The following is a 23,788-nucleotide window of genomic DNA, read 5'->3' as shown; positions in this document are numbered from 1 at the left end:
GGAAAATGTGTAGCTTTACATGTTTACATTACACACACAAAAATCTAAGTGACCAAGTGATGAGTTACCTTAAGAACCTAGAAAAATTGAGCAGAATAAACCCAAAAAGGGAAAAACTAAGAGGAGACATCAATAAAAATAGGGAACCGACAGATAACAGAGGAAATTAACAATGCCAAAGGCTTGATTTTGTTGAAAAACACAACAAAATTGACAAACTCCTAACTATACTGATCAAGAAAAAGAAAGTGAACATAATAAAGTAAAAATAAATAAGGAATAATCATCACAGTCCTTACAGATATTAAAAGGACAACAAGAGGTTAGGTGCAATGGCTCACGCCTGTAATACCAGCACTTTGGGAGGTTGAGGTGGATGTATCACTGGAAGTTAGAAGTTTGAGACCAGCCTGGCCAACATGGTGAAACCCCGTCTCTACTAAAAATACAAAAATTAGCCAAGTGTAGTGGCTCACGCCTGTAATCCCAGTAACTCAGGAGGCTGAGGCAGGAGAATCGCTTAATCCTGGGAGGTAGAGGTTGCAGTGAGTTGAGATTGTGCCACTGTACTCTAGCCTGGGTGACAGAGCAAGATTCCATCTCAAAAACAAAAACAAAACAGAAGGACAATAAGAGAATACTATGAACAACATCATGCCAACAAATTTTAAAAATTGTATGACATGAACAAAAGTATTAAAAAATACAACCTACCAAAAGAGACACAAGAAGAAACAGAAAATCTGAATAGCACTGTATTTTTTAAAGAAATTGAAATCAGGCTGGGCACGGTGGCTCACACCTGTAATCCCAGCACCTTGGGAGGCCGAGGCAGGCAGATTCCCTGAGGTCGGGAGTTCGAGACCAGCCTGACCAACAAGGAGAAACCCCTTCTCTACTAAAAATACAAAATTAGCCGGGCGTGGTGGCACTTGCCTGTAATCCCAGCTACTCGGGAGGCTGAGGCAGGAGAATTGCTTGAACCCAGGAGGTGGAGGTTGCAGTGAGCCAAGATCGCACCATTGCACTCCAGCCTAGGCAACAAGAGCCAAACTCCGTCTCAAAAAAAAAAAAAATTAGGCCGGGCACGGTGGCTCACGCCTGTAATCCTAGCACTTTGGGAGGCCGAGGCGGGCGGATCACAAGGTCAGGAGATCGAGACCACGGTGAAACCCCGTCTCTACTAAAAATACAAAAAAAAAATAGCCGGGCGCGGTGGCGGTCCCAGCTACTCAGGAGGCTGAGGCAGGAGAATGGCGTGAACCCGGGAGGCGGAGCTTGCAGTGAGCTGAGATCGCGCCACTACACTCCAACCTGGGCGACACTGCACTCCAACCTGGGCGACAGAGCCAGACTCCGTCTCAAAAAAAAAAAAAAAATTATCCAAAACTTTCCCCAAAATAAAGCTCTTGGGACAGATGGCTTCATCAGAGAATTCTATTAATCATTCAAGGAACAAATAACACCAACTTATTAAACCTTTTCAGGAAATAAAGAGAGACCACTTCTCAACTTGTTTTATGCAGCTAACAAAATCTCAATGTTAAAACATGACAAATATATCTTTTTTAAAAAAGGGAAATCACAGTAGCAGTTACAGGAGGTTACATATATATAAAATAATCAATCAAATAAGTACATATATTAAATTATACATGGAATAACATACAGCTAAATTTCTCACTGTTAAAGAAGAGAACAGTAAACTAGACCAAACTCTAGGTGTTGGATTACAATTAGGGGTATCTTTGTAGATTTCAGTAACCATAGGTAGAAATAGAAATAAACTCATAGTAAATGTGTATGTACCTAGGTCTATGTACCTAGCTCTGTCCACTAAGAGGGCCTTGGAACAATGACTCCCCCAAATCAATGAACACACCTAGAGCCCAGATCTTAATTTCTAAATATGATTTTCTACTAAAGGAAACTAGGGATCCTTAGAGAAGTGGCTGATTCCAGGTTGGTACAAATCAATCTGCATTATCTGTTGCACCAGATAGCAAAGAATTCCTCAAAGAATAATGAGGATATGTCAAAAGGAGACAGAAGCTACCTGGAAGGGGATCCCACTAGAAAAACTGGACTAGTTTGAACATCAAAATAAATAATGACTCAACAATGTGAAAACGAACAACCATTAAAAATGGGCAAAAGATTTGAGCAGATATTTCATCAAAGAAGATATACAGAAGATATACAAATGACAAAAGATTCTCAACATCTTTGTCATTAGGGAAATACAGATTAAAACCACAGTGAGATGCCACTTCACACCTATTAGAATGGCTAAAATTAAACTGACAATACCAAGTATTGGTGAGGATAAGGCACAACTGAAATTATTATGCATTGCTGGTTGAAATACAAAATGATGTAGTCATTTTGGAAAAATTTGATAGTTTCTTATAAAGTTAAACATATACTTACCAAATGACCCAGCAAATCCATTTTCAGGTATTTACCAACTAAATGTGAAACTATATATTCACACACAAAAAACACATTTACAAATGTTTATATAACACTTCACGTTTAATTGTCAAAAACTGCAAACAACTCCACTGTCCCTCAGCTGGAAAATGGATAGATAAACAGACTCCACCTCTAAAAAAAAATTGTATTACTGGGCGTGGTGGCCTGCACCTGTAGTCCCAGCTCCTTGGAAGACCGAGGTGGAAAGATGGCTTAAGCCCAGGAGTTCAAGGCTGCAGTGAGCTATGAGCATGCCACTGCACTACAGCCTGGGCAACAGAGCAAGACCACATGTCCAAAAAAAAAAAAAAGAGGCCAGGTACAGTGGCTCATAGCCAGGTGTGTTAGTGCACGCCTGTAGTCCCAGCTACTCAAGAAGCTGAGATGGGAAGATCGCTTAAACTCAGGGAATCAAGGATGCAGTAAGCCATGATGGTGCCACTGCACTCCAGCCTGGATGACACAGCAAAATTCTGTCTCAGAAAAAAAAAGAAGTAAAGAACTATATAAGAAATGTATTGATACTCTATGGTTCCTAAATGTGGAATCTGTGACAGTGATTAGTCTTCATGTGACAGAAATTTGTTCAGTTTTAATTAAATGGTGCTATAGAAATTGTCGGCAAGAGAAATTGTCGGCAAGAGATAAGGCAAAGCAATCACAGCAATAAATCCTTTCCTCAGCATCTCTAGATAATTTATTATCCTCAGTAACACTACTCCTTTGTAGAGCTCTGCAGAACTATTAAAGAGTTAACAGGGAGGCCGGGGGCAATGCCTCACACCTATAATCCCAGCACTTTGGGAGGCCGAGGCAGGTGGATCACTTGAGGTCAGGAGTTCAAGACCAGCCTGGCCAACATGGTGAAATGCTGCCTCTACTAAAAATACAAAAATTAGCCGCGCACCTGTAATCCCAGCTGCTCAGGAGGCTGAGGCACATAAATCACTTGAACCTGGGAGGCAAAGGTTGCAGTGAGCTGAGATTGCACCACTGCACTCTAGCCTGGGTGACAGAGTGAGACTCTGTCTCAAAAAATAAAAATAAAAAAAGAGTTCACAGTGGAAAAAGCATCACCATGGATAAGGAACAACATACAGGAACTCTCTATGAAATGGAAATGTGTTAATAATGAGGATGGAGAAATAATTCTAAAACAACAGTTGTCTAGCTTCAAGCAGAGGTGAAAAATCTGTCTGAAGCAGTAAAAGGAAAGTACAATGTCCATAGCCAAAGTTTGTAGCTAGTTATGGTTGGCTCAGGAGATTTAAGTTTGTCAATTTTTTCAGTGTAAAAATGACTGATATGGCTGTTGATATAAAAGTAATAGAAACACATATATTCTGAAAAGTTAAGAGCAATGATAGAAAAAAATGACTATATGGAATAGCAAATCTTTAACATGGATAAAATGGATTGTGTTGGGGAAAATATGTCAAATAGATCATCTATTTTGAAAGAATAAAAACAATTCCAGAGTTTCTCTCTTTGAAAGGTAGGGTGTTTATAACTTTGGAGTTAATGTAGTGAAATACTACGAACTATAAAATAAATAAATAAATAAACCCAGTAGTTAACTAAAACTGTAGCTAGGCTGCATACCCAGACACACACATTTTTAACCTATAAAAAATGGATTACTGGCCAGTAGCCATAGCTCACGTCTGTAATTCTAACACTTTGGGAGGCTAAAACAGAAGGATCACTTGAGGCCAGGAGTTTTGAGACCAGCCCAGGCAACATAGCAAAGCCTCATCTCTACAAAAAATTTAAAAATTAGCTGGATATGGTGGTGCATGCCTGTAATCTCAGCTATATGGGAGGCTGAAGTAGTTGGATTGCTTAAGCTCAAGAGTTTGAGGCTGCAGTGAGCTAGGATCATGTTACTGCACTCTAGCCTGGGCACCAGAACACAACCATGTCGCTAAAAAAAAAAAAAAAAGTATTATGGCAAGTTAGGAAACATTTATGTAAATATATATGTAACAAAGGTACTAAGTGCGATGAATCAAACAAACTTTAGCAAGCAATATGTTATAGATCCCACCAATAAACCTGCACAATTCTTAAGAGCAAACTCTCCCTAAAATACTTTACTAGTAAGTATGAGAGAGACCTGAGTTCTGTCCATCCTATAAAGAGTATTTCTGTACCTGATGTAATGTAATACTGGGGGTGTGCAGGTCAATAGCGGCCAGAGAAGGAATTCGAGATTCTGAAAGAATTTTGCTCTCTTTCTTTGTTAGCCTGGAATTTCGAGCTAGATAAAAATGACCATAAACACAGTGAAAATATTAGACATTTTGTTAGTTTTTAGTTTTTGACATTCTCTACTTGTTACTCAGTATGTACTTATTAAAATAGGTATTTACATACTTAAATATGTAAAGTTACTATGAATTTTTATTTTTAAATTCTGTTTATTTAACATACATTTTAAATACTCTAAACAGACTATACAAAGTAAAAGCATTATCAACATACCTGTGCCTTCCAATGCTCTTAGTTCAGGGAGATGATTATAGTTTAGTTCAGGCAAATGGACATCTGTCCTGGAGTACTCCCTTCTTTTCTTACTTGCCCGAAAGAGGCTTTTTTCACTAGAGACCTAATATCATCAATATAGTCAACAAAAAAGAATTAGTTTCAAGGTTAGCTAGGCTTTCCTTCTTTTGTAACTCCTATGCTCATATCCTAAAATTTGTGAAATTGAAGGTCTATAATTAACACATTGAAGGACATTAATAATAGAAAAAAATTTCATCCAATTATTTCAAATGTCTTCCTCATTAAATTCATTAAAATTGCTAACAAGTAGATAACTTGATTGCTATGAGTTTCTCCTTCTCCCTTTGCCAATTATCAGTGTGTAAATTCCAGCAAGTAGTAAAAGGTTAAAAGATGGGCATTGATGCCCTGGTTCTTCAGGTCAGCAAGGTCGGGCCTTACAACACTTCCTAGGCTTTTCAGCAAATAGTTGCTGTTGTCTTCATAAATTTTGAACAGTTTATCTTCACATGTATATCACATCTCCCCCTAGCTTATTTTTCACTTTCCCAATATAATTTTGTTATTCATTTTTCTATATTTGTCCTTGTCTTGCTCCTCAGAGTAAGAATATAATACTATCCTCCTAGGAATACAATTTATTAAGTAAAGTATTATAACTTCAATTATTTTCCTAATCTTTCTTAGTACTATTATTTCACAGTTGATAAAGTCAGAAAAAAATAGTGAGGAATAGCAGCAGCACTTCAATTCTGCATCCTTATGAATTTGACACTTTTCCAATATTTTTCATTCGAGAATCACAGAAACCCTGTATTCATATGTATGTATAATGAACTACATACACACAAGCATATGTATAATGACATTAAGTTATTGAGGTTCCTTGATGCCTCAAACTTAATATTCTGTGAGTTATGCCATTCTGGCTGCCAGAAATTCTTCACGAGTCCTGCAGTGAGCTTTTGCGTTTCTTTCTTTTAGATGTTTCTGCTTACTCTTTTCCAAGCGCTAAGGCTATTGGTTCAAGTTGGCTATAAAATAAAATAGTTCAAGAAAACTACATGCAAGTACAAAAAATAAAATTTAAAAATGACTTTAAACTACCAGATTAAGACATTCAAAGTGTGAAAATAAAACACATTATCAGTATTTATAATAATATATTTATTCACACATCAGAATGGAGGCATAAAACATGGGAGAGAGGTACTGATCTTTAACATACCAGTTGAAGACAGTCTAGGCTTAGCTCTGCTTGCATTAATTTTCATTAAGGAAAGACTCCACTGGGTCTTCGCCCTCCTAATCTTCACCTCCTTTCTTGATTACCTCTTCCAAAGAAGAATAAATCAGATCTAACATTATCAGCCAGCATTGATTATGCAATACCTGAAAGCAGGTTGATATCAGTTCTGGCAAAATGGTATTAAACCAGCTATTTTGAAAAGCCTTCCTGATTAAAATAATCTTCCAAAGCAAATCAGGATTTTAAAACACAAATATCCACAAAGAAACCAAAAAAGAAAGTATTATAAGCACAGAAATTATAAACTAAGAATAATTAAAAGAAAAATAAATACAATGTCCAAATCATGAGAGAGATGAAAAGGCTGTATTTTCCAGCACTGAAGATAGTGAGAGAAGTAGAGAAAGGAAATTTGTCACACACACACACACACACACACACACACACACACACACACAAATACTCCTTTGGGAATACATCCATACCTCCCTTTGTTGTGAAAAGCATTCATTCATTCAGTGTGGAGTCTTTCCTTAATGAAAATTAATGCAAGCAGAGCTAAGCCTAGATTTCCTTCAACTTGTAGGTTGTAGGTCAGTACCTCTCTCCCATGTTTTATGCCCCCATTCTAAGGTGTGAATAAATGTATTATTATAAATACTTATTATGTGTTTTATTTTCAGTCTTTGAATATGTTAACCTGGTAGTTTGAACTCATTTTTAAATTTTAGGCCAGGCATGGTGGCTCACACCTGTAATCCCAGCACTTTGGGAGGCCAAGGTGGGCAGATCACCTGAGGTCAAGAGTTTGAGACCAGCCTGGCCAACATGGAGAAACCTCGCCTCTACTAAAAATACAAAAATTAGCTGGGTGTGGTGGTGGGTGCCTGTAATCCCAGTTACTCAGGAGGCTGAGGCAGGAGAATCGCTCAAATCAGGGAGGCGGAGGTTGCAGTGAGCTGAGATCATGCCACTGCACTCCAGCCTGGGCAACACAGTGAGATTCTGTCTCGAAAAACATATAATATATATATATATTTGTACTTGCATAGGAAGGAAAAGTACAGTGAGGAAAACAAAAGCACAAATCTCTGCCTTGGAAGCTTACATTCTAGTCGGGGGAGACAGACAATATATAAATAAGAGTATATAGATGATGCCAGGTAAATGCAATGGAAAAAAATAAGCAAGGAGAAGGCATCGAACATAAAGGGAAGCATAATGAGTTACAAGACTTCACAATAAGGTTTCATGTGAACTAAGGAAGAGAAAAAGTAAATCCATTGGATTATCTGGGGGAAGGATATTCTAAAGCAAAAGAAATAGCAAGTGCAAAAGCCCAAAGGTGGGAGTATGTCTGACCATGTTCCAGGAATAACAAGGAAATCAGTGTGGTAGAACAGATTGATGGAGAAAGAGTAGGTGGGGATGGGATAGAGGGCTGGGTGGAGTCAATCATGCAGGCACTTATAGACCCTGTAAGGACTTTGGCCTTTCCTCAGAGATAAGAAGCTAATGGAGTATGTTGAGCAGAAGAATGATGAGGGTTTCACATAACTTTAAAAGAGAAACATTCTGGATGCCATGCCGAGAATAATAATGCTCCTTTCTGTGCTATCTCTAAATACAATATCATACTATGCTTTAATTTGCTGATCCTCTAGATCATGAAGTCCTTGAAAAGAAAGATTTATTTATTTCCAGTGTCTCACACATAATAAATGATTGATAAATATTTATTATATAAATAAATAGAATCGTTTCTTTCTTTTTCTTTTTTTTTTTTTTTTTTTTTTTGGTGAGACAGGATCTTGGTCTGTTACCTAGGCTGAGGTGCTGGGGCACAATCACAGCCACAGTTTACCACTGTATCCTCAACTTTCCAGGTCCACCCATCTTAGCCTCCCAAGTAGCTAGGACTACAGTCATGTGCCACCATACCCAGCTAATTTTTTAAAAAAAATTTTGTAGAGACAGGATCTTGCCATGTTGCTCAAGCTTGTCTCAAACTCCTGGGCTCAAACTATCCTCCCGCCTCAGCCTCCCAAAGTGCTGGGATTGTAGATGTGTGCTACCATCTCCGGCCAATAGAATACAGCCACCAAAAATCTGTTGTGGGTGAGATAAGACAATTTATATTCTCATCTACTCTAAAAAAGAACTGATCAGCAATCATCAAGGTGAGAAAATTTACTATGTTACTAAAGAAAAAATAAAACAAGCCAGGCACAGATGGCTCATGCCTGTAATACCAGCACTTTGGGAGACCAAGGCAAGGTGGATCACGAGGTCAGGAGTTCGAGACCAGCCTGGCCAAGATGGTGAAACCCTGTCTCTACTAAAAATACAAAAATTAGCCAGGAGTGGTGGCAGGCACCTGTAATCCCAGCTACTCAAGGGGCTGAGGCAGGAGAATTGCTTAAACCAAGGAGGTGGAGGTTACAGTGAGCCAAGATCACGCCACTGCATTGTAGTCTGAGCGACAGAGCAAGTCTCCGTGGAAAAAAGGAAGAAAGGAAAAGAAGGAAGGAAGGGAGGGAGGGAAGGAGGCAGGGAGGGTAGGAGGGAGGGAGGGAGGGAAGGAGGGAAGGAAGGAAGGAAGGAAGGAAGGAAGGAAGGAAGGAAGGAAGGAAGGAAGGAAGGAAGGAAGGAAGGGAGTTTTCAGACTTATAAAACTTATTTAAACTTTCAGAATTTCACGTTTATGGCTATGACGGGTTGAGATAATATATGCACAATTAAGGTTTCACTTTATGTGTATCCAAATAAAATTCTCAGTTCTTCACTATCATATTTACTTTTAATAAAAGTCTAGGCCGGGCGCGGTGGCTCACGCCTGTAATCCCAGCACTTTGGGAGGCCGAGGCGGGCGGATCACAAGGTCAGGAGATCGAGACCACGGTGAAACCCCGTCTCTACTAAAAATACAAAAAATTAGCCGGGCGCGGTTGTGGGCGCCTGTAGTCCCAGCTACTCGGGAGGCTGAGGCAGGAGAATGGCGTGAACCCGGGAGGCGGAGCTTGCAGTGAGCCGAGATCGCGCCACTGCACTCCAGCCTGGGCGACAGAGCGAGACTCCATCTCAAAAAAAAAAATAATAAAATAAAATAAAATAAAATAAAAGTCTAGAGCTGACTGGTGTTTGCTCTTCTACTACTGAGAACTGCTTACTTACTAATGTGGTCACATTAATGTTATAAATGCCTGATGGGGAATGTCTGTTCGGTTTAACAAATGGAATAGAACACTTCTTAGTTTTCTCATCCACTCTGTAACAAAAAAAAAAAAAAAAAATGTTTTTAGGTTAGAACCAGCAATAATTATTTTTTCAAGCACAAAACCAAATGACACAGCACCAACTAGCAAGCAGTTTAACCAGAATGTAATATCTATTCTCAAATATACAATGCGCATAAATCTGGTGAAACATTCTATTCTTTAACACTACCCTCATGCCTCCCACCAGCCCCCAAGTCCTACCAAATACATTACCCTCCTTTCAGCAAAATTCCCAAATAGAGCTTCCTTATACTACTATAGGCTCACAGTCACACCATGCAGCAGCAACCACCCCAAAATTCTCTTTTACTATGACAACCTGCTTTCACATTATTAGAGTATATAGCTGTAGATTCTCTTCACCTTAAGGAATAAAACCCTACTTTCTCAGGACTTAGGTGAATTGTTTTGATCAAACGCTAGTAATTTTCATCACACAGCCAAAAAGTCTTTTGAAACAACTACCTGACAAGAATGAATAGCATCCAGAATTCTGAGAATAAAAACAATGTGGATGAATTGACAAACCCTTGCAATTTGCAAATATATCCTTAAACAATTTTTTGGTCTTATTTTGCTAATTCATACCTGTAACTCTGAATTGGTAGAGTCGCAGTTCCCATTCCAGAATTAATACCGGGAGCAACTGCAGAAAGATTGTGCATAAGCGGGGGAATTGCCACGCCTGGATTCCTTGTGTGGTCCACACTGACATTGCTGCAGTCTTTGAGGCTTGTTGAAGGCACTATTTTGATGTGGCTTGTCCTACTGTCATGGAGACAGCTGGCATTTGAAGCTCTATTGCCTTTTTCAGCTTTTTCTCCATCAATTTTTGAGCCTTTTATTTTAAATAGTTTACAATCCTTAATTTTGGGATCAGCATTGGTATCCTGATCATTAATAAAAATATTAATAAGGTTAATGATCTGAAGAGAACGAAAATTCACCTCTTCTTATAAAGTACTTGTCAACTAGAGCAGAATATCATAAGTATCACCTTTTTCAACCTGTTTTCTTTATTCTACCTAAGGGATTAAAATTAAAGCCAGATTCTTATTCAGATAGTTATTGGGAAAATACGAAAAGAATGGAAATGCAATTCACACAGCTCGCTCAGACATACACACACACACATACACACACATCAGTGGAAAAACTCATGGAAGAGGAATCAAGAATGCCACTTTTGTTCTTACATATTCAGAGTCAGGGAACACAAAACTGGTAACTCTTTCTTCTTTTGCTGTACTTCATATGAGTGTATTGGTGGTGGATTTGAATTACCTTATCAAGAACAGATCCTGGATGATTTACTAGGAAAAGCGCACCTAAGTTAAGTATCCAAATCTCACTTTTCAAATGCTTTACTTTATATAAATTTCTACAAACAATATTTTTCACTCATATCCTTTAAGAAAGATAAGTGGGGTGAAGGTTGTTTGTTCCACGTGTCTGTGCGTGTATGTGTGCATGAAAACACATGTCTAGATGTTCTTGGATGAATGTGATTTAAGCACTGTTACACAGTCTGGCACCTAACAGGTACTCAAAACATGATATGTTAAGTTTTCTAAACAGGTAATATCTATTGAGAAGATATATTTTTGCAACTAAACTAAAAGTTAACAATATACTCACTGCTCAGAAAACTTTTTTCAAAATTATCATTTTTCTCAACAAATTTTAAAAAATAAGTATATTAAATTAAAAATGTGAAACATGAACATTTACCTGTACCACAAGTGTTTTTCTTTCTTCACCTAAGGAATCATCTTTTTCTTTTTCCTTCTTTCTGTTTTGGGATTTTTTAGATAAAGAAATATTTCTGGCATCTTTCTGTACTTTTAACTGTAGTTCTTGGGAAAACCTACATAAAAATATAATAAAATTGTAAGACATGGATAAACCTACAAAAAAAAAATTGACTATCAAGATATTTATTTTTTTTAAACTGAATGTTAAACTAGTCTATGTTATTAAAAATGAGAAAAATCCTGGCCTAGATCAGCAGTTTGGAAAGGGTGGTGTGTAGATCTTTGGGGATCCCTAAGAACCTTCACAAGGTTCACAAAGTCAATGCTATTATTTTAACATAAAGATGTTTGTCTTTCTTACCACATTAACACGAAAGCAGTGGTGGATAAACCTGCTGACACCTTACCAAGAATCAAAGCAGCAAAACCAAAATGTACTAGCAGTCATTACTTTCTTGATAGCCACACATTCTCAGTGGCCTTTTTTTTTTTTTAAAAGGCAGTCTTGCTTAAGAATGTCTCTGATGAAGCAGCAAAAAGGTATTAACTTAGTTAAAGCCAAACTCTTAAAAGCATCCTTTTTTTATCGTCTGTGTGACAAAATGATAATATACATAAAGCACCTCTGCTACAAACCAAAATACTATGGTTGTCTTAAGAAAAATGCTTGCGTAATTATTTGTGATACAAATAGATACTAAACTAGATATTTTTACTTGAAAGAAACACTGACAGAAAAACTATGAATATTAAGACTTCGGTTCTATGTGAAACATTTTCTTTTAACAAATAAAGTGATCTTGTCACTTCAAGGAAAACTGAACTTACTGTGTCAATGATAAAATTCAAAATTGTATGCAAAAATTACAATTCTGTTAAACTTGTATCCACTACTGTGAGCTTAGCAGCTTCCCAAAACTCACAAACTTTTATGAGATAGAATGTAATTTTTGATGCTGTACAAGAAATAAGTCAATATTTTTAAGATCTGTATAACTCAGCAAACTAATATTTTCCAAATCACTAAAGCATGATATTACAAAAGCATGCATGGGTAAAAGATTCATTAAAAAGGAAGGACAGACCAATGGATTTTAATTTAACAAAGGAAGAAAAACTCAATGATATGGTTTCAGATTCCACAATGCAACCAGCCTTTAAGAAACTACCACTGGGCCGGACACAGTGGCTCACACCTGTAATCCCAGCACTTTGGGAGGCCCAGGCGGACAGATCACCTGAGGTCAGGAGTTTTGAGACCAGCCTGACCAACATGGAGAAACCCCATCTCTACTAAAAATACAAAATTAGCCGGCTGTGGTGGCACATGCTAGTAATCCCAGCTACTCGGGAGGCTGAGGCAAGAGAATCACTTGAACCCAGGAGGTAGAGGTTGCAGTGAGCCAAGATCGCACCAGTGCACTCCAGCCTGGGCAACAAGAGCGAAACTCCATCTCAAAAAAAAAAAAAAAAGACACTACAACTGTCAAGTTTTGCTATGGTATCAGAGTTTTGGTATAGAATCAAAGCATGCCCACTATTATCTACTTACGTGAGTCCAGAGTTTCTTCATATACTTCCACAAAAACAACATATCACAACTAATTGAATACAGAAGCAATTAGGAAGACCTAGCTATCTTTTATTAAGCTACACGTTACTGCCACTCATCTCACTATTCTGTGTTTTGTCAGCTTCACTGTGTCTCCAACACATCAGCAGTGTCAGCAGTATCAAAGCACTTGGTGTGATATGAGTTTGGCAGCAACAGAAGATGGCACTTTTATAACTACATCAGCATCTAAGATGATGGCATCACACAGTTGGTAGCAACATAGAAATCAATGACCTAACTGGTAGATGTCACCACAGGGAGACAGAAAGAAGAGCTTAAAGTGACTGCTTCATGAAAACCAAGAGCACTAATTTAGTAAATGTAGGAGACCACCCCTAGGAACTGCATTATTGCTAAGGGAATATGGGGGTAGGGTGGTAGATATCTGAGATCCTGCAAAGTAGGTGGGAACAGAAATAAGAGAAGTGCTATTGTGGAAGACTGTGACTATTGTGGAAGACTTACTTTAACCCTAGGTTGGTATGGCCTGAAAAACATGGGTAAGTACTATACCTCTCAGCAAATCCATCCATTTGAAAGAAATCATGGTGTAGAAGCTCAGAACAGAAGGGTCTTTTGTCAGGGTCAATATGTAAGCATTTCTGAAAAATTAAGAACATCTAGAGTTCATATCAAAGAAAAACTACCTACATTTAAATTTATAAATATGAAAAAAATTCCTCTTTATAGTCAATGATTTTTTTCTTTTTTTTTTAAGACAGGGTCTCACTCTGTCACCCAGGCTGGTGTGATCGCTACTCAACCGCAGCCATGACCTCTCTAGGCTCAGATGATCCTTCCACCTCAGTCTCCTGAGTAGCTGGAACCACAGGTATGCACCACCACACCCAGCTAATTTTTGTATTTTTTGTAGAGACAGGGTTTTGCCATGTTGCCCAAGCTGGTCTCAAACTCCTGGGCTCAAGCTATCCACCCTCCTCAGCTTCCCAAAATGCTGGGATTACCAGCACAATCCACCACACTTGCACACCAATGTACTTTATGCATCTATAATCAAGGATAAAGAACAAAGCACAAATCTAGACAATGACCATCAATGGTTGCTAGTATCACAAAAAGACCACCAAACATTCAGTGTCTCTATATGGAAATACGCAAACCTCCTATGAAGTAGTGCTGCCAAAAAATCAACCTGATTCTGTTCAAGTTCTAGCTCTACTGTGAGTTTATAAGAAATACAGGACACAGAGGAACATGTATACCACATTATGTAGAAAATTCTAAGGACAAATGACTTAGTTTCTTCAACAAATAAATTGCAAGGTTTAAACAAAAAAGAAAGAGATGAAGAGAAGCTTATAAATAAAGTTTTAAAAACATACCAACCAATTGCAATCTATAGTCTTCATTTAGATCCTAATTCAAACTATGAAATGAAATTTTGTGGAAATTAATGAAACTTTAAACATCAATTAGATATTTTATGATGGTAAGAAATTAATTGGAAGTTTCAAAACTTAAGGCTATTACAGAATGGAAAGGATTTACCCTGTACTTATCACTATGCTAGATGCTTTACAAAGATTATTTTATTTTATTTTATTGCAAAGTCTTGTTCTGATTCATTAAAGCCCCTAAAATGCCAGTAAAAATAGAAGGGGCTCAATAAGTAGCTTTAAATGAACAAGAAAAGTTCTCCGCATAACTGTGCTTCTTTTATAAGTAAAATAACATGTCTGCGATTTGCTTCAAAATGCTCCAAAAAAAGCTGAAAAGTGTAGATAAATTAAACAAGATTATCAAAAGGTTGATAATTGTGGAAACTAGATGACAAGTACATGAAGGTTTGTTATACAACTATTCTTTCTATTTTCTTTTCTGTTTGAAATTTTCCATAATAAAATATTTTCAAAGTTTTATATGATTCTTTAAGGTATGATCAAGGTACACAAGTTGGACAATAGTTTTACCTTTATTCCCTTGTATCTCCTTACAAGATTATAAAGCTTGTACCAATTAAAAATATTTGCATCTGTTAAAAGATTATGTAACAAACTGGAAATGTATTATTCTAAGAACTTGTTATAATTAGTTATAAGCTTATTAAACTTCATGAGTTAAAGAATTAAAAAAAAAATGGGTAAATGTTATAGCCTAGTGTTTTAGAGGTACATATTTTATCAATACTTTAAACAATCTTAACTAATGAGAACTTTTTGAGCTAATAATTCCCCAAAAAGGTCAACTTTTAGAGTAGATTCTTACTTGATAGAATGAAAACCTCTAACATCTTCCTTAATCAAATACAACAAAAAAGTATTGGCCATTTGTAAACTGGCTGCAGCCAATCCAGTGGCTAAGCAAATACCCCTTTGACAATACCATACAGATCATGATCCTATGCCCTACATTTTATTTATTTATTTATTTATTTTGAGACAGAGTCTCGCTCTGTTGCCCAGGCTGGAGTGCAGTAGTGTAATCTCAGCTCACTGAAACCTCCACATTCCAGGTTCAAGCAATTGTCTGCCTCAGCCTCCCGAGTAACTGGGGTTACAGGCACATGCCACCACACCTAGCTAATTTTTGTATTTTTAGTAGAGATGGGGTTTCACCATCTTGGCCAGGCTGGTCTTGAACTCCTGACCTTGTGATCCACATGCCTTGGCCTCCCAAAGTGCTGGGATTACAGGTGTGAGCCACCGCGCCCAGCCATCCTATGCCCTACATTTTAATATTTTCCTGCTTCTCTAACCGTTATTTATTTATTTAGAGAGAGAGAGAGATTCACTCTGTCGCCGAGGATGGAGTGCAGTGGCGCTATCTCAGCTCACTGTAACCTCTGTCTCCTGGGTTCAAGTGATTCTTCTGCCTCAGCATCCCGAGTAGCTGGGATTACAGATGTACGCCACCACGCCCAGCTAATTTTTTTGTATTTTTAGTAGAGATGGGGTTTCACCATGTTGGCCAGGCTGGTCTCGAACTCCTGACCTCAAGTGATCCACCCACCTTAGCCTCCCACAGTGCTGGGATTACAGGCTTGAGCTACCGTGCCCAACCCCTTTTTATTTTCTTATCCTACTTTTATTTTCTTTTCCATTTACACAAGGCTTGTATTTTAAATGTTAAACGTTAAAATCATACAGTGTTTTTATGTTTTTAGTATGTTTTTCAATGAGGATGTTTTCACATTTACAAAATGCTAGATAACAGTAAATGGTTTCTTAATGAGTTTTAAAACAGGTAAAATTTTCAGTCCTTTTTCTCTGAAGTTACCCCCATCAAATTATTTAATTTTTTTCTAAATGTACAAAAATTAAAATCATTACAGGAAATTGTTGACCTAAAAGATCAACTAGAGGCCAGGCATGGTGGCTCATGCCTGTAATCCCAGCTTGGGAGGCTGAGGTGGGCGGATCACGAGGTCAGGAGATCAAGACCATCCTGGCTAATACAGTGAAACCCCGTCTCTATTAAAAATTAAAAAAATTAGCCAGGCGTGGTGGTGGGCGCCTGTAGTCCTAGCTACTCGGGAGGCTGAGGCAGGAGAATGGCCTGAACTCAGGAGGCAGAGCTTGCAGTGAGCCGAGATCGCACCACTGCATTCTAGCCTGGGTGACAGAGTGAGACTCCGTCTCAAAAAAAAAAAAAGCCAGGCCGGGCGCGGTGGCTCAAGCCTGTAATCCCAGCACTTTGGGAGGCCGAGACGGGCGGATCACGAGCTCAGGAGATCGAGACCATCCTGGCGAACACCGTGAAACCCCGTCTCTACTAAAAAATACAAAAAACTAGCCGGGCGCGGTGGCGGGCGCCTGTAGTCCCAGCTACTCGGGAGGCTGAGGCAGGAGAATGGCGTGAACCCGGGAGGCGGAGCTTGCAGTGAGCTGAGATCTGGCCACTGCACTCCAGCCTGGGTGACAGAGCGAGACTCCGTCTCAAAAAAAAAAAAAAAAAAAAAAAAAAAAAAAAAAAAGCCGGGCGCGGTGGCTCAAGCCTGTAATCCCAGCACTTTGGGAGGCCGAGGCGGGCGGATCACGAGGTCAGGAGATGGAGACCATCCTGGCTAACACGGTGAAACCCCGTCTCTACTAAAAATACAAAAAATTAGCCGTGCTTGGTGGCGGGCGCCTGTAGTCCCGGCTACGCCGGAGGCTGAGGCAGGAGAATGGCGTGAACCCGGGTGGCGGAGCTTCCAGTGAACCGATACCGCGCCACTGCACTCCAGCCTCGGCGACCAGCGAGACTCCGCCTCAAAAAAATAAAATAAAATAAAATAAAATAAAATAAAATAAAATAAAATAAAATAAAATAAAATAAAAGATCAACTAGACAAGGAAAAAAAGAAAAAATAAGTCTTGATAGTGCATAAATTCCCTGTCATAAAGTATAAACAATAAGTATGATTACCTTTGCTAAATCTATCACCACTTCAGAGAGCTTAGGATAGCGTCTTTCAAGAGGTTCTCTTTCCTTGATTTCAGGCAACCTTACTCCAGCAAACACGGGATTTTTATAAAAAAGCTCCTGATGTCTTGGAATTAGATTACCTGGAAGTGAAAACAGCACATATCTCTGTTATTATACAACATGACAGAAGTGGTGAAGAGACATGTGGTGTGAAGTAGAGGAAATAGTGGAACACAGCTTATGGAGTTTGGGGCTCTGTCAACATGCAAAATTGACCAAGGACAATGCTGTTACTGTGGTGGTACATGGAAGTCTTAAGGAGCATAGGAAAAGGACAGGTAAAAAATATTTTATAACTTTCCAGATATAAGTACCAGCACTTCGTTTCTAACTACAAAGCATAAAGTGCTGAACAAAACAATAAAAATATTAATAGTCATATGGACAGGATATAATCTAGATAAATCAGTTCTACCCCTTTAAGAATTTAATATTTGGTCAACTGATTTTGTGCTTATCTTAAAGTCAGATTTGAGCACTTTATCTTTTTTCTCAACTTTAATATCTAGTTGAATATAAAACATATCTGAAAATTCCACTGTAAGAAACCATTGTACTGCTTATTTAATTTCTAACCTGAAAACTTCAAATCAAATAGTTGAATTACCCCAAATATTTTCCCATTATTTCCATTTCTAAGCTCCATCTTCAAACATGAAGTTGATATTTCAACAAACGTAAGATTTTGATAGTCCAGCTTTGAAATTCTGTCAAAAGCACTAACAGCAAAAGTCCAAATCTGTGGTAAGATTAAACCAACCCTGGAAATCTCTGTCCCTCCTCTTGAATGGAAAGTAAGGACAGTAGTTATATTACACCAAATGCTTACTGACTCAAGAATAATAAATGATCATTGCGTCCTCTCTACATGTAATTAACTGTATGTAAAAGTGCAGAGAAATGCACAACTTCTGCTCTTTTCCTCTTTGTTGAGGTGAAAGGGGAGGTAGTGTGATTAAGAACATGCATCAGGGCCAGGCATGGTGGCTCATGCCTGTAATCCCAGCACTTTGGGAGGCCAAGGTGGGCAGATCACCTGATGTCAGGAGTTCGAGTCCAGACTGACCAACGCAGAGAAGCCCCATCTCTACTAAAAATATAAAATTAGCCAGGCATGGTGGTGCACGCCTGTAATCCCAGCTACTCGGGAGGCTGAGGCAGGAGAATCACTTGAACCCGGGAGGCGGAGGTTGCAGTGAGCCGAGATTGCACCACTGCACTCCAGCCTGGGCAAGGACAGCGAAACTCCATCTCAAAACACACACACACACACACACACACACACAGTTTTCCTATATGCTCCCTACCTTCACTTAAAACATATATAATCTTTAATGCAACAGCTTAAAAAATCACAAACACACATGCACAAATGAATATGCAGAAAAATCTCTAAAATTTAAAACACAGATGTGTAACCTTACCTAAACACATCATAATATGATATAGCTGATCAATATCAGAATCTCCAGGAAATAGGGGTTCCCCCATGAACATTTCAGTTACCAGACAACCAATGGCCCACACATCAACAGCCCTGAAAAAAAAAAAGCAATGTGGTGTAAAATCTGGCATCCTAATATGCTCCAAAACCCAAAACTTTTTGAGCACTGAGGTGATGCTCAAAGGAAACGCCAAGGAGAGCATTTCAGATTTCAGATTCTCAGATTTGGCATGCTCCAATGGTATAATGCAAATATCCCAAAATCCAAAAAAAAAAAAAAAATCTGAAATCTGCAACACTTCTGGTCCCAAGCATTTAGGATAAGGAATACTCAACCTACAGTAAGTCTTAAATTACCCATGAAAAGATATTTCCCTATTAAAGTTCTAACTCCCAATTTTGCATAAGTGAGCTTTCCAGAAACTTCAATCATGTGACATAAAAAGGAAATGCCTTCTGAAAAGCCAAAACAGTTATTATGTATACTTTATTCTGGAAATAAGACTCTCAGGCTCCATTTAGGGCCTATTCATTCTTTGTTTACACATAACTCTAGCAAGCTTGACCAATCCATGCTATGCCATGGTACACTGAAAACAGTATACCAGAAAGAGGAGGTGGCTGCTAAGGATAAATACAGTAACAATGAAGAGAACTGAAGGCTGATAGGGATAATTTTTTTTTTTTTTTTTTTTTTTGAGACAGAATCTCACTCTGTCACCCAGGCTGGAGTGCAGTGGTGCAATCTCAGCTCACTGCAACCTCCACCTCCCAGGTTCAAGCGATTCTCCTGCCCCAGACTCCCGAGTAGCTGGGATTACGGGTGCATGCCACCATGCCTGACTAATTTTTGTATTTTTAGTAGAGACGGGGTGTTACCATGTTGGTCAGGCTGGTCTTGAACTCCTGACCTCATGATCCGCCCACCTGGGCCTCCCAAAGTGCTGGGATTAAAGGCATGAGCCACCACGCCCAGCCTAGGTATAAAAAATTTGAAACGATCTTAAAAATCAGTTACAAGAACTCAAAGAATACGCAAGCATCATTTGATATAGGAACAACTACCTTAAAATGCTTAAGGTTATTGCTGAATTATAAAATGGCACAAAAATTATAACATGGTAGCAAAATAAGAACTCAGTAATCAAGAAAATAATAAATAATGTGTAGTCTGCTCTGAAAACAGAAATTGTAGAAAATATTTTAGAAAGATTTCAATCAAAAGCAGTAAAAGCTACAATCCTTTCTTCTTTGAAGAATTCCCTTGTGAAGACAATTTATGTTTTAAAAACATTTTACTTAGTTATATTTCTGCCTCCACCCTTGCTTACTCCATCTTCCCTATTCCAACAATGTCACATTTAACCAATCAATGTTCACCTCTATTTACAAGTGATAAATGTATCTATTTACAATCCACTGTATAAAATGGACCACTTAATTTCCCCATCTCTAAAACAAGTATACTTGTTTCACAGGAATGTTTAAAGGGGAAGCACCAAAAATGATTACAAATCACTTTATACAGCCCCTGAAACTCAAGCCTTACTTTCAGTATTAGAGAGATCATTTATTATATCATAAACATATTCCACTGTAGCAAGAAGCAAGAGTAAAAATCTACTCCTCCCCTTTACTGCTGTCTTACTTGCCATACTTGACGTCACCAACCAATAGTTCTGGAGCTCTGTACCATCGGGTTGCCACATAATCAGTATAAACCTCCCCAGGAGCTGCCAATGTTCGCGCAAATCCAAAATCGCATAGCTTGACAACGCCAGACTGGGAGACTAATATATTCTCTGGCTTTATATCTCTGTGTATGATCTAGACAAGAAGCAGAGTGTGACAGATGTTAAATAAAATTAATTATTTTGGGGCACCTGCTCTGTGCAGGGCATTGTATCTTGTCCCTCTAAAGAATACAAACAAAAGCATAGAAAGTTGCTCCTAGCCCTAAACAACCTAGGACCTAGTTGGGCAAGAAAGAACATTTATACTTGAAATTTTATTTAAACAATCAAAAATATTGGATAAAATATATTTTTTCAAATTACTAAATCAACTGTTCAGTTAATGACTCCTCAGACTAAGAGAGTAAGGCTATCATTGAAGCTGGGGCAGTCAGGGATAATTTTTATGCAGGGGTTGGGCTCTAACATAGGTCTTTAACACTAAGTATGACCTAGATAAATAAAGAAAAAGAAGGGCAACCCAAGCGAATGTAACAAAGAGAGCAAGAATGTAAATGGGGATAGATAAGAGATTGTGGGAAAACTTTTTTTTTTTAAAGACAGAGTCTTGCTCTTGTTGCCCAGGCTGGAGTACAAAGGCGCGATTTCGGCTCACTGCAACCTCCGCCTCCTGGGTTCAAGCGATTCTTCTGTCTCAGCCTCTCGAGTAGCTGGGATTACAGGCTCCTGCCACCATGCCCAGCTAATTTTTGTACTTTTAGTAGAGACGGGGTTTCACCATGTTGGGCCAGGATGGTCTCAAACTCCTGACCTCAGGTGATCCACCTGCCTCGGCCTCCCAAAGTGCTGAGATTACAGGCGTGAGCCACTGTGCCTGGCCAGAAAACGTTTTTTTCTAGAGTACAGGTTGTGTGAAGTGGAGGAGGAATATCTCAGCTGACATACTAGGAAGTGTGGCAAGACCCTGGGAACCCATGGAAGTGACAGACAATGTGGTATTTAAAATTGATGTTGGCCATAAATGAGCTAAATCAGAGAGAAAGATGAGAGGCAGGAAGAAGAGCAGTGGTACCAGTATGAGGTGACAAAGGCCTAAACTAGGTTGGTGCTCAGAGGAATGGGAAAGAGGAAATGCAGCTTAGAAATACAATAAATCAAAAATCAATAGGCCGGGCGCAGTGGCTCACGCCTGTAATCCCAACACTTTGGGAGGCCAAGGCAGGCAGATCACTTGAGGTCAGGAGTTTGAGACCAGCCTGGCCAACATGGTGAAACTTCGTCTCTAGTCAAAATACAAAAATTAGCCAGGCGCGGTGGCAGGCACCTGTAATCCCAGATACTTTGGAGGCTCAGGCAGGAGAATCGCTTGAACCTGGGAGGGAGAAGGTTGCAGTAAGCCGAGATTGCGCCATTGCACTCCAGCCTGGGTGACAGAGCCACCATCTGAAAAAATATATATATATTTAAAAATCTACAGCTACGCAAAAGACATTATTAGGCCTAATTCTCTAACATAAGCAAATCGTATTTTGAAAACTACAAAAGATAGATTTGTTTTAAACTCTTTCAGAAGACCAGCATTCTAAATGGCAATCTGCCATTGCTGAGCATGTTGTACAGGCTACCAACTTTTATTACCCTAGATATCAGTGATGAGGACACAGGTCCAGTCTCAGACCATCTGTGCTGTGATAGAGAAAGCTAAACGGTCCAGGCACGGTGACTCACACTTGTAATCCCAGCACTTTGGGAGACCAAGGTGGGTGGATCATGAGGTCAGGAGATCGAGACCATCTTGGCTAACACAGTGAAACCCCGTCTCTACTAAAAATACAAAAAATTAGCCTGGCGTGGTGGTGGGTGCCTGTAGTCCCAGCTACTCAGGAAGCTGAGGCAGGGAGAATGGCGTGAACCTGGGAGGCGGAGCTTGCAGTGAGCCGAGATCATGCCACTGCACTCCATCCTAGGCAACAGAGTGAGACTCCATCTCAAAAAAAAAAAAAAAAAAAAAGAAAAAAAGAAAGAGCTAAACTGGGAGTTGGGAGACCTGGGTCTAGTCCCTGGTTTTCAGTACAGCCATAGACAACTCAATCTTTCTATCTTCTCAGCCCACAAATGAGGGGGCTAAAGTGCATGATCACCATGTTTCTTCCCAACTCTAATACCTTATAACTTACGGTAACAACAATAGATTCTAAGTATAACCAAGATGATATGAGTTGAATTTTTCCTAAAATCCATCATTGCAGACTGGGGTGGCCAGAAAAAGTACTATGAAAAGAGTAGGCTCTGATATGGGTCTTTAATACTAGGTATAACCTAAATAAATTATGATACCTAGTAATTTCAGTAAAAAAGGCGTTTAGGGTTCTACAAACCTTATAATGTTCTGTACTATTTGGGTCAAACTTGAATTGACAGAAACCTTAAATTTGGTTTTAAATATGTTATTCAGTCTGGCTCATAAAAGGATTAAAATAATATTTATATTTTTAAAAATTCAAGTGTTCACATATATAGATACATTTAAAAATGAGTAATATATTTGAGAATAAATGTTTTCATTTTCTTAAAGTCAAGTATCTCATCCTTATGTGTATGTATATGTGTTTACATATGTATGTATGTATGTATATATTTGTGTGTTTATTTATTCCAGCCCCTACCATTATTATCTGTCTGCATTAAGAAGAGAAATGTTAACTGCCCAGAAAACAAAACCTTAAAATATACCTTCAATAATAATGGTAATAATAGCTAACACTTGAATACTTATGTGTCAGGCACTATTCTAAATGTTTCTCATGTTTTAACTTATTTTATTCTCACAATAACCCTAAGGATAGGTGCTACGAAGAGTTTAAGAGTAAATGGAGGCTGAGCACAGTGGCTCATGCCTGTAATGCCAGCACTTTGGGAGGCCGAGGTGAGCCGATCACTTGAGGCCAGAAGTTCAAGACCAGCCTGGCCAACATGGCGAAACCCCATCTCTACTAAAAATACAAAACTTAGCCAGGTGTGGTGGTGCACACCTGTAATCCCAGCTACTTGAGAGGCTGAGGCAGGAGAACCGCTTGAACCCAGGAGGCAGAGGTTGCAGTGAGCCAAGATCGTGTCACTCCAGCATGGGTGACAGAGTGAGACTCTGTCTCAAAAAAAAAAAAAGAGTAAATGGACTAGAAAAAAAGTAATATGACTGCCAGGCAACATTTAATAACACTAATGTTCCCTTGAGACAAGTGTTTATAAATTAGAGTGAGATCAGTTTACCCATAAAAATTCACATTTTCTATAGTTTAAAGAGATATGTAAATGCTCTGAAGCTTAGCAGGGAACCACTGGA

At 38.8% G+C, this 23,788-nt stretch overlaps 1 protein-coding gene across 2 annotated transcripts in view; it reads right to left on the bottom strand.

The window, feature by feature from the left end:
• CDKL2 (cyclin dependent kinase like 2) overlaps positions 1-23,788 on the bottom strand; it is a 54,037-nt gene that overhangs the window by 10,028 nt on the left and 20,221 nt on the right. For both annotated transcript variants that reach the window (XM_028848065.2, NM_001136013.1), the window contains 9 exon segments: positions 20,400-20,578; positions 18,732-18,844; positions 17,248-17,387; positions 13,393-13,481; positions 11,242-11,377; positions 10,099-10,400; positions 9,407-9,500; positions 4,960-5,083; positions 4,629-4,735 (listed from right to left, as the gene is read on the bottom strand). In XM_028848065.2, coding sequence (XP_028703898.1) covers positions 4,629-4,735; positions 4,960-5,083; positions 9,407-9,500; positions 10,099-10,400; positions 11,242-11,377; positions 13,393-13,481; positions 17,248-17,387; positions 18,732-18,844; positions 20,400-20,578 — 1,284 coding nt within the window.

Source organism: Macaca mulatta, chromosome 5 (genome assembly GCF_049350105.2).
Source record: "Macaca mulatta isolate MMU2019108-1 chromosome 5, T2T-MMU8v2.0, whole genome shotgun sequence".
In the NCBI taxonomy this organism is placed as follows: domain Eukaryota; kingdom Metazoa; phylum Chordata; class Mammalia; order Primates; family Cercopithecidae; genus Macaca; species Macaca mulatta.
Note: the sequence above shows the minus strand (reverse complement) of the source record. Positions and strands in the feature narration are given on the sequence as shown.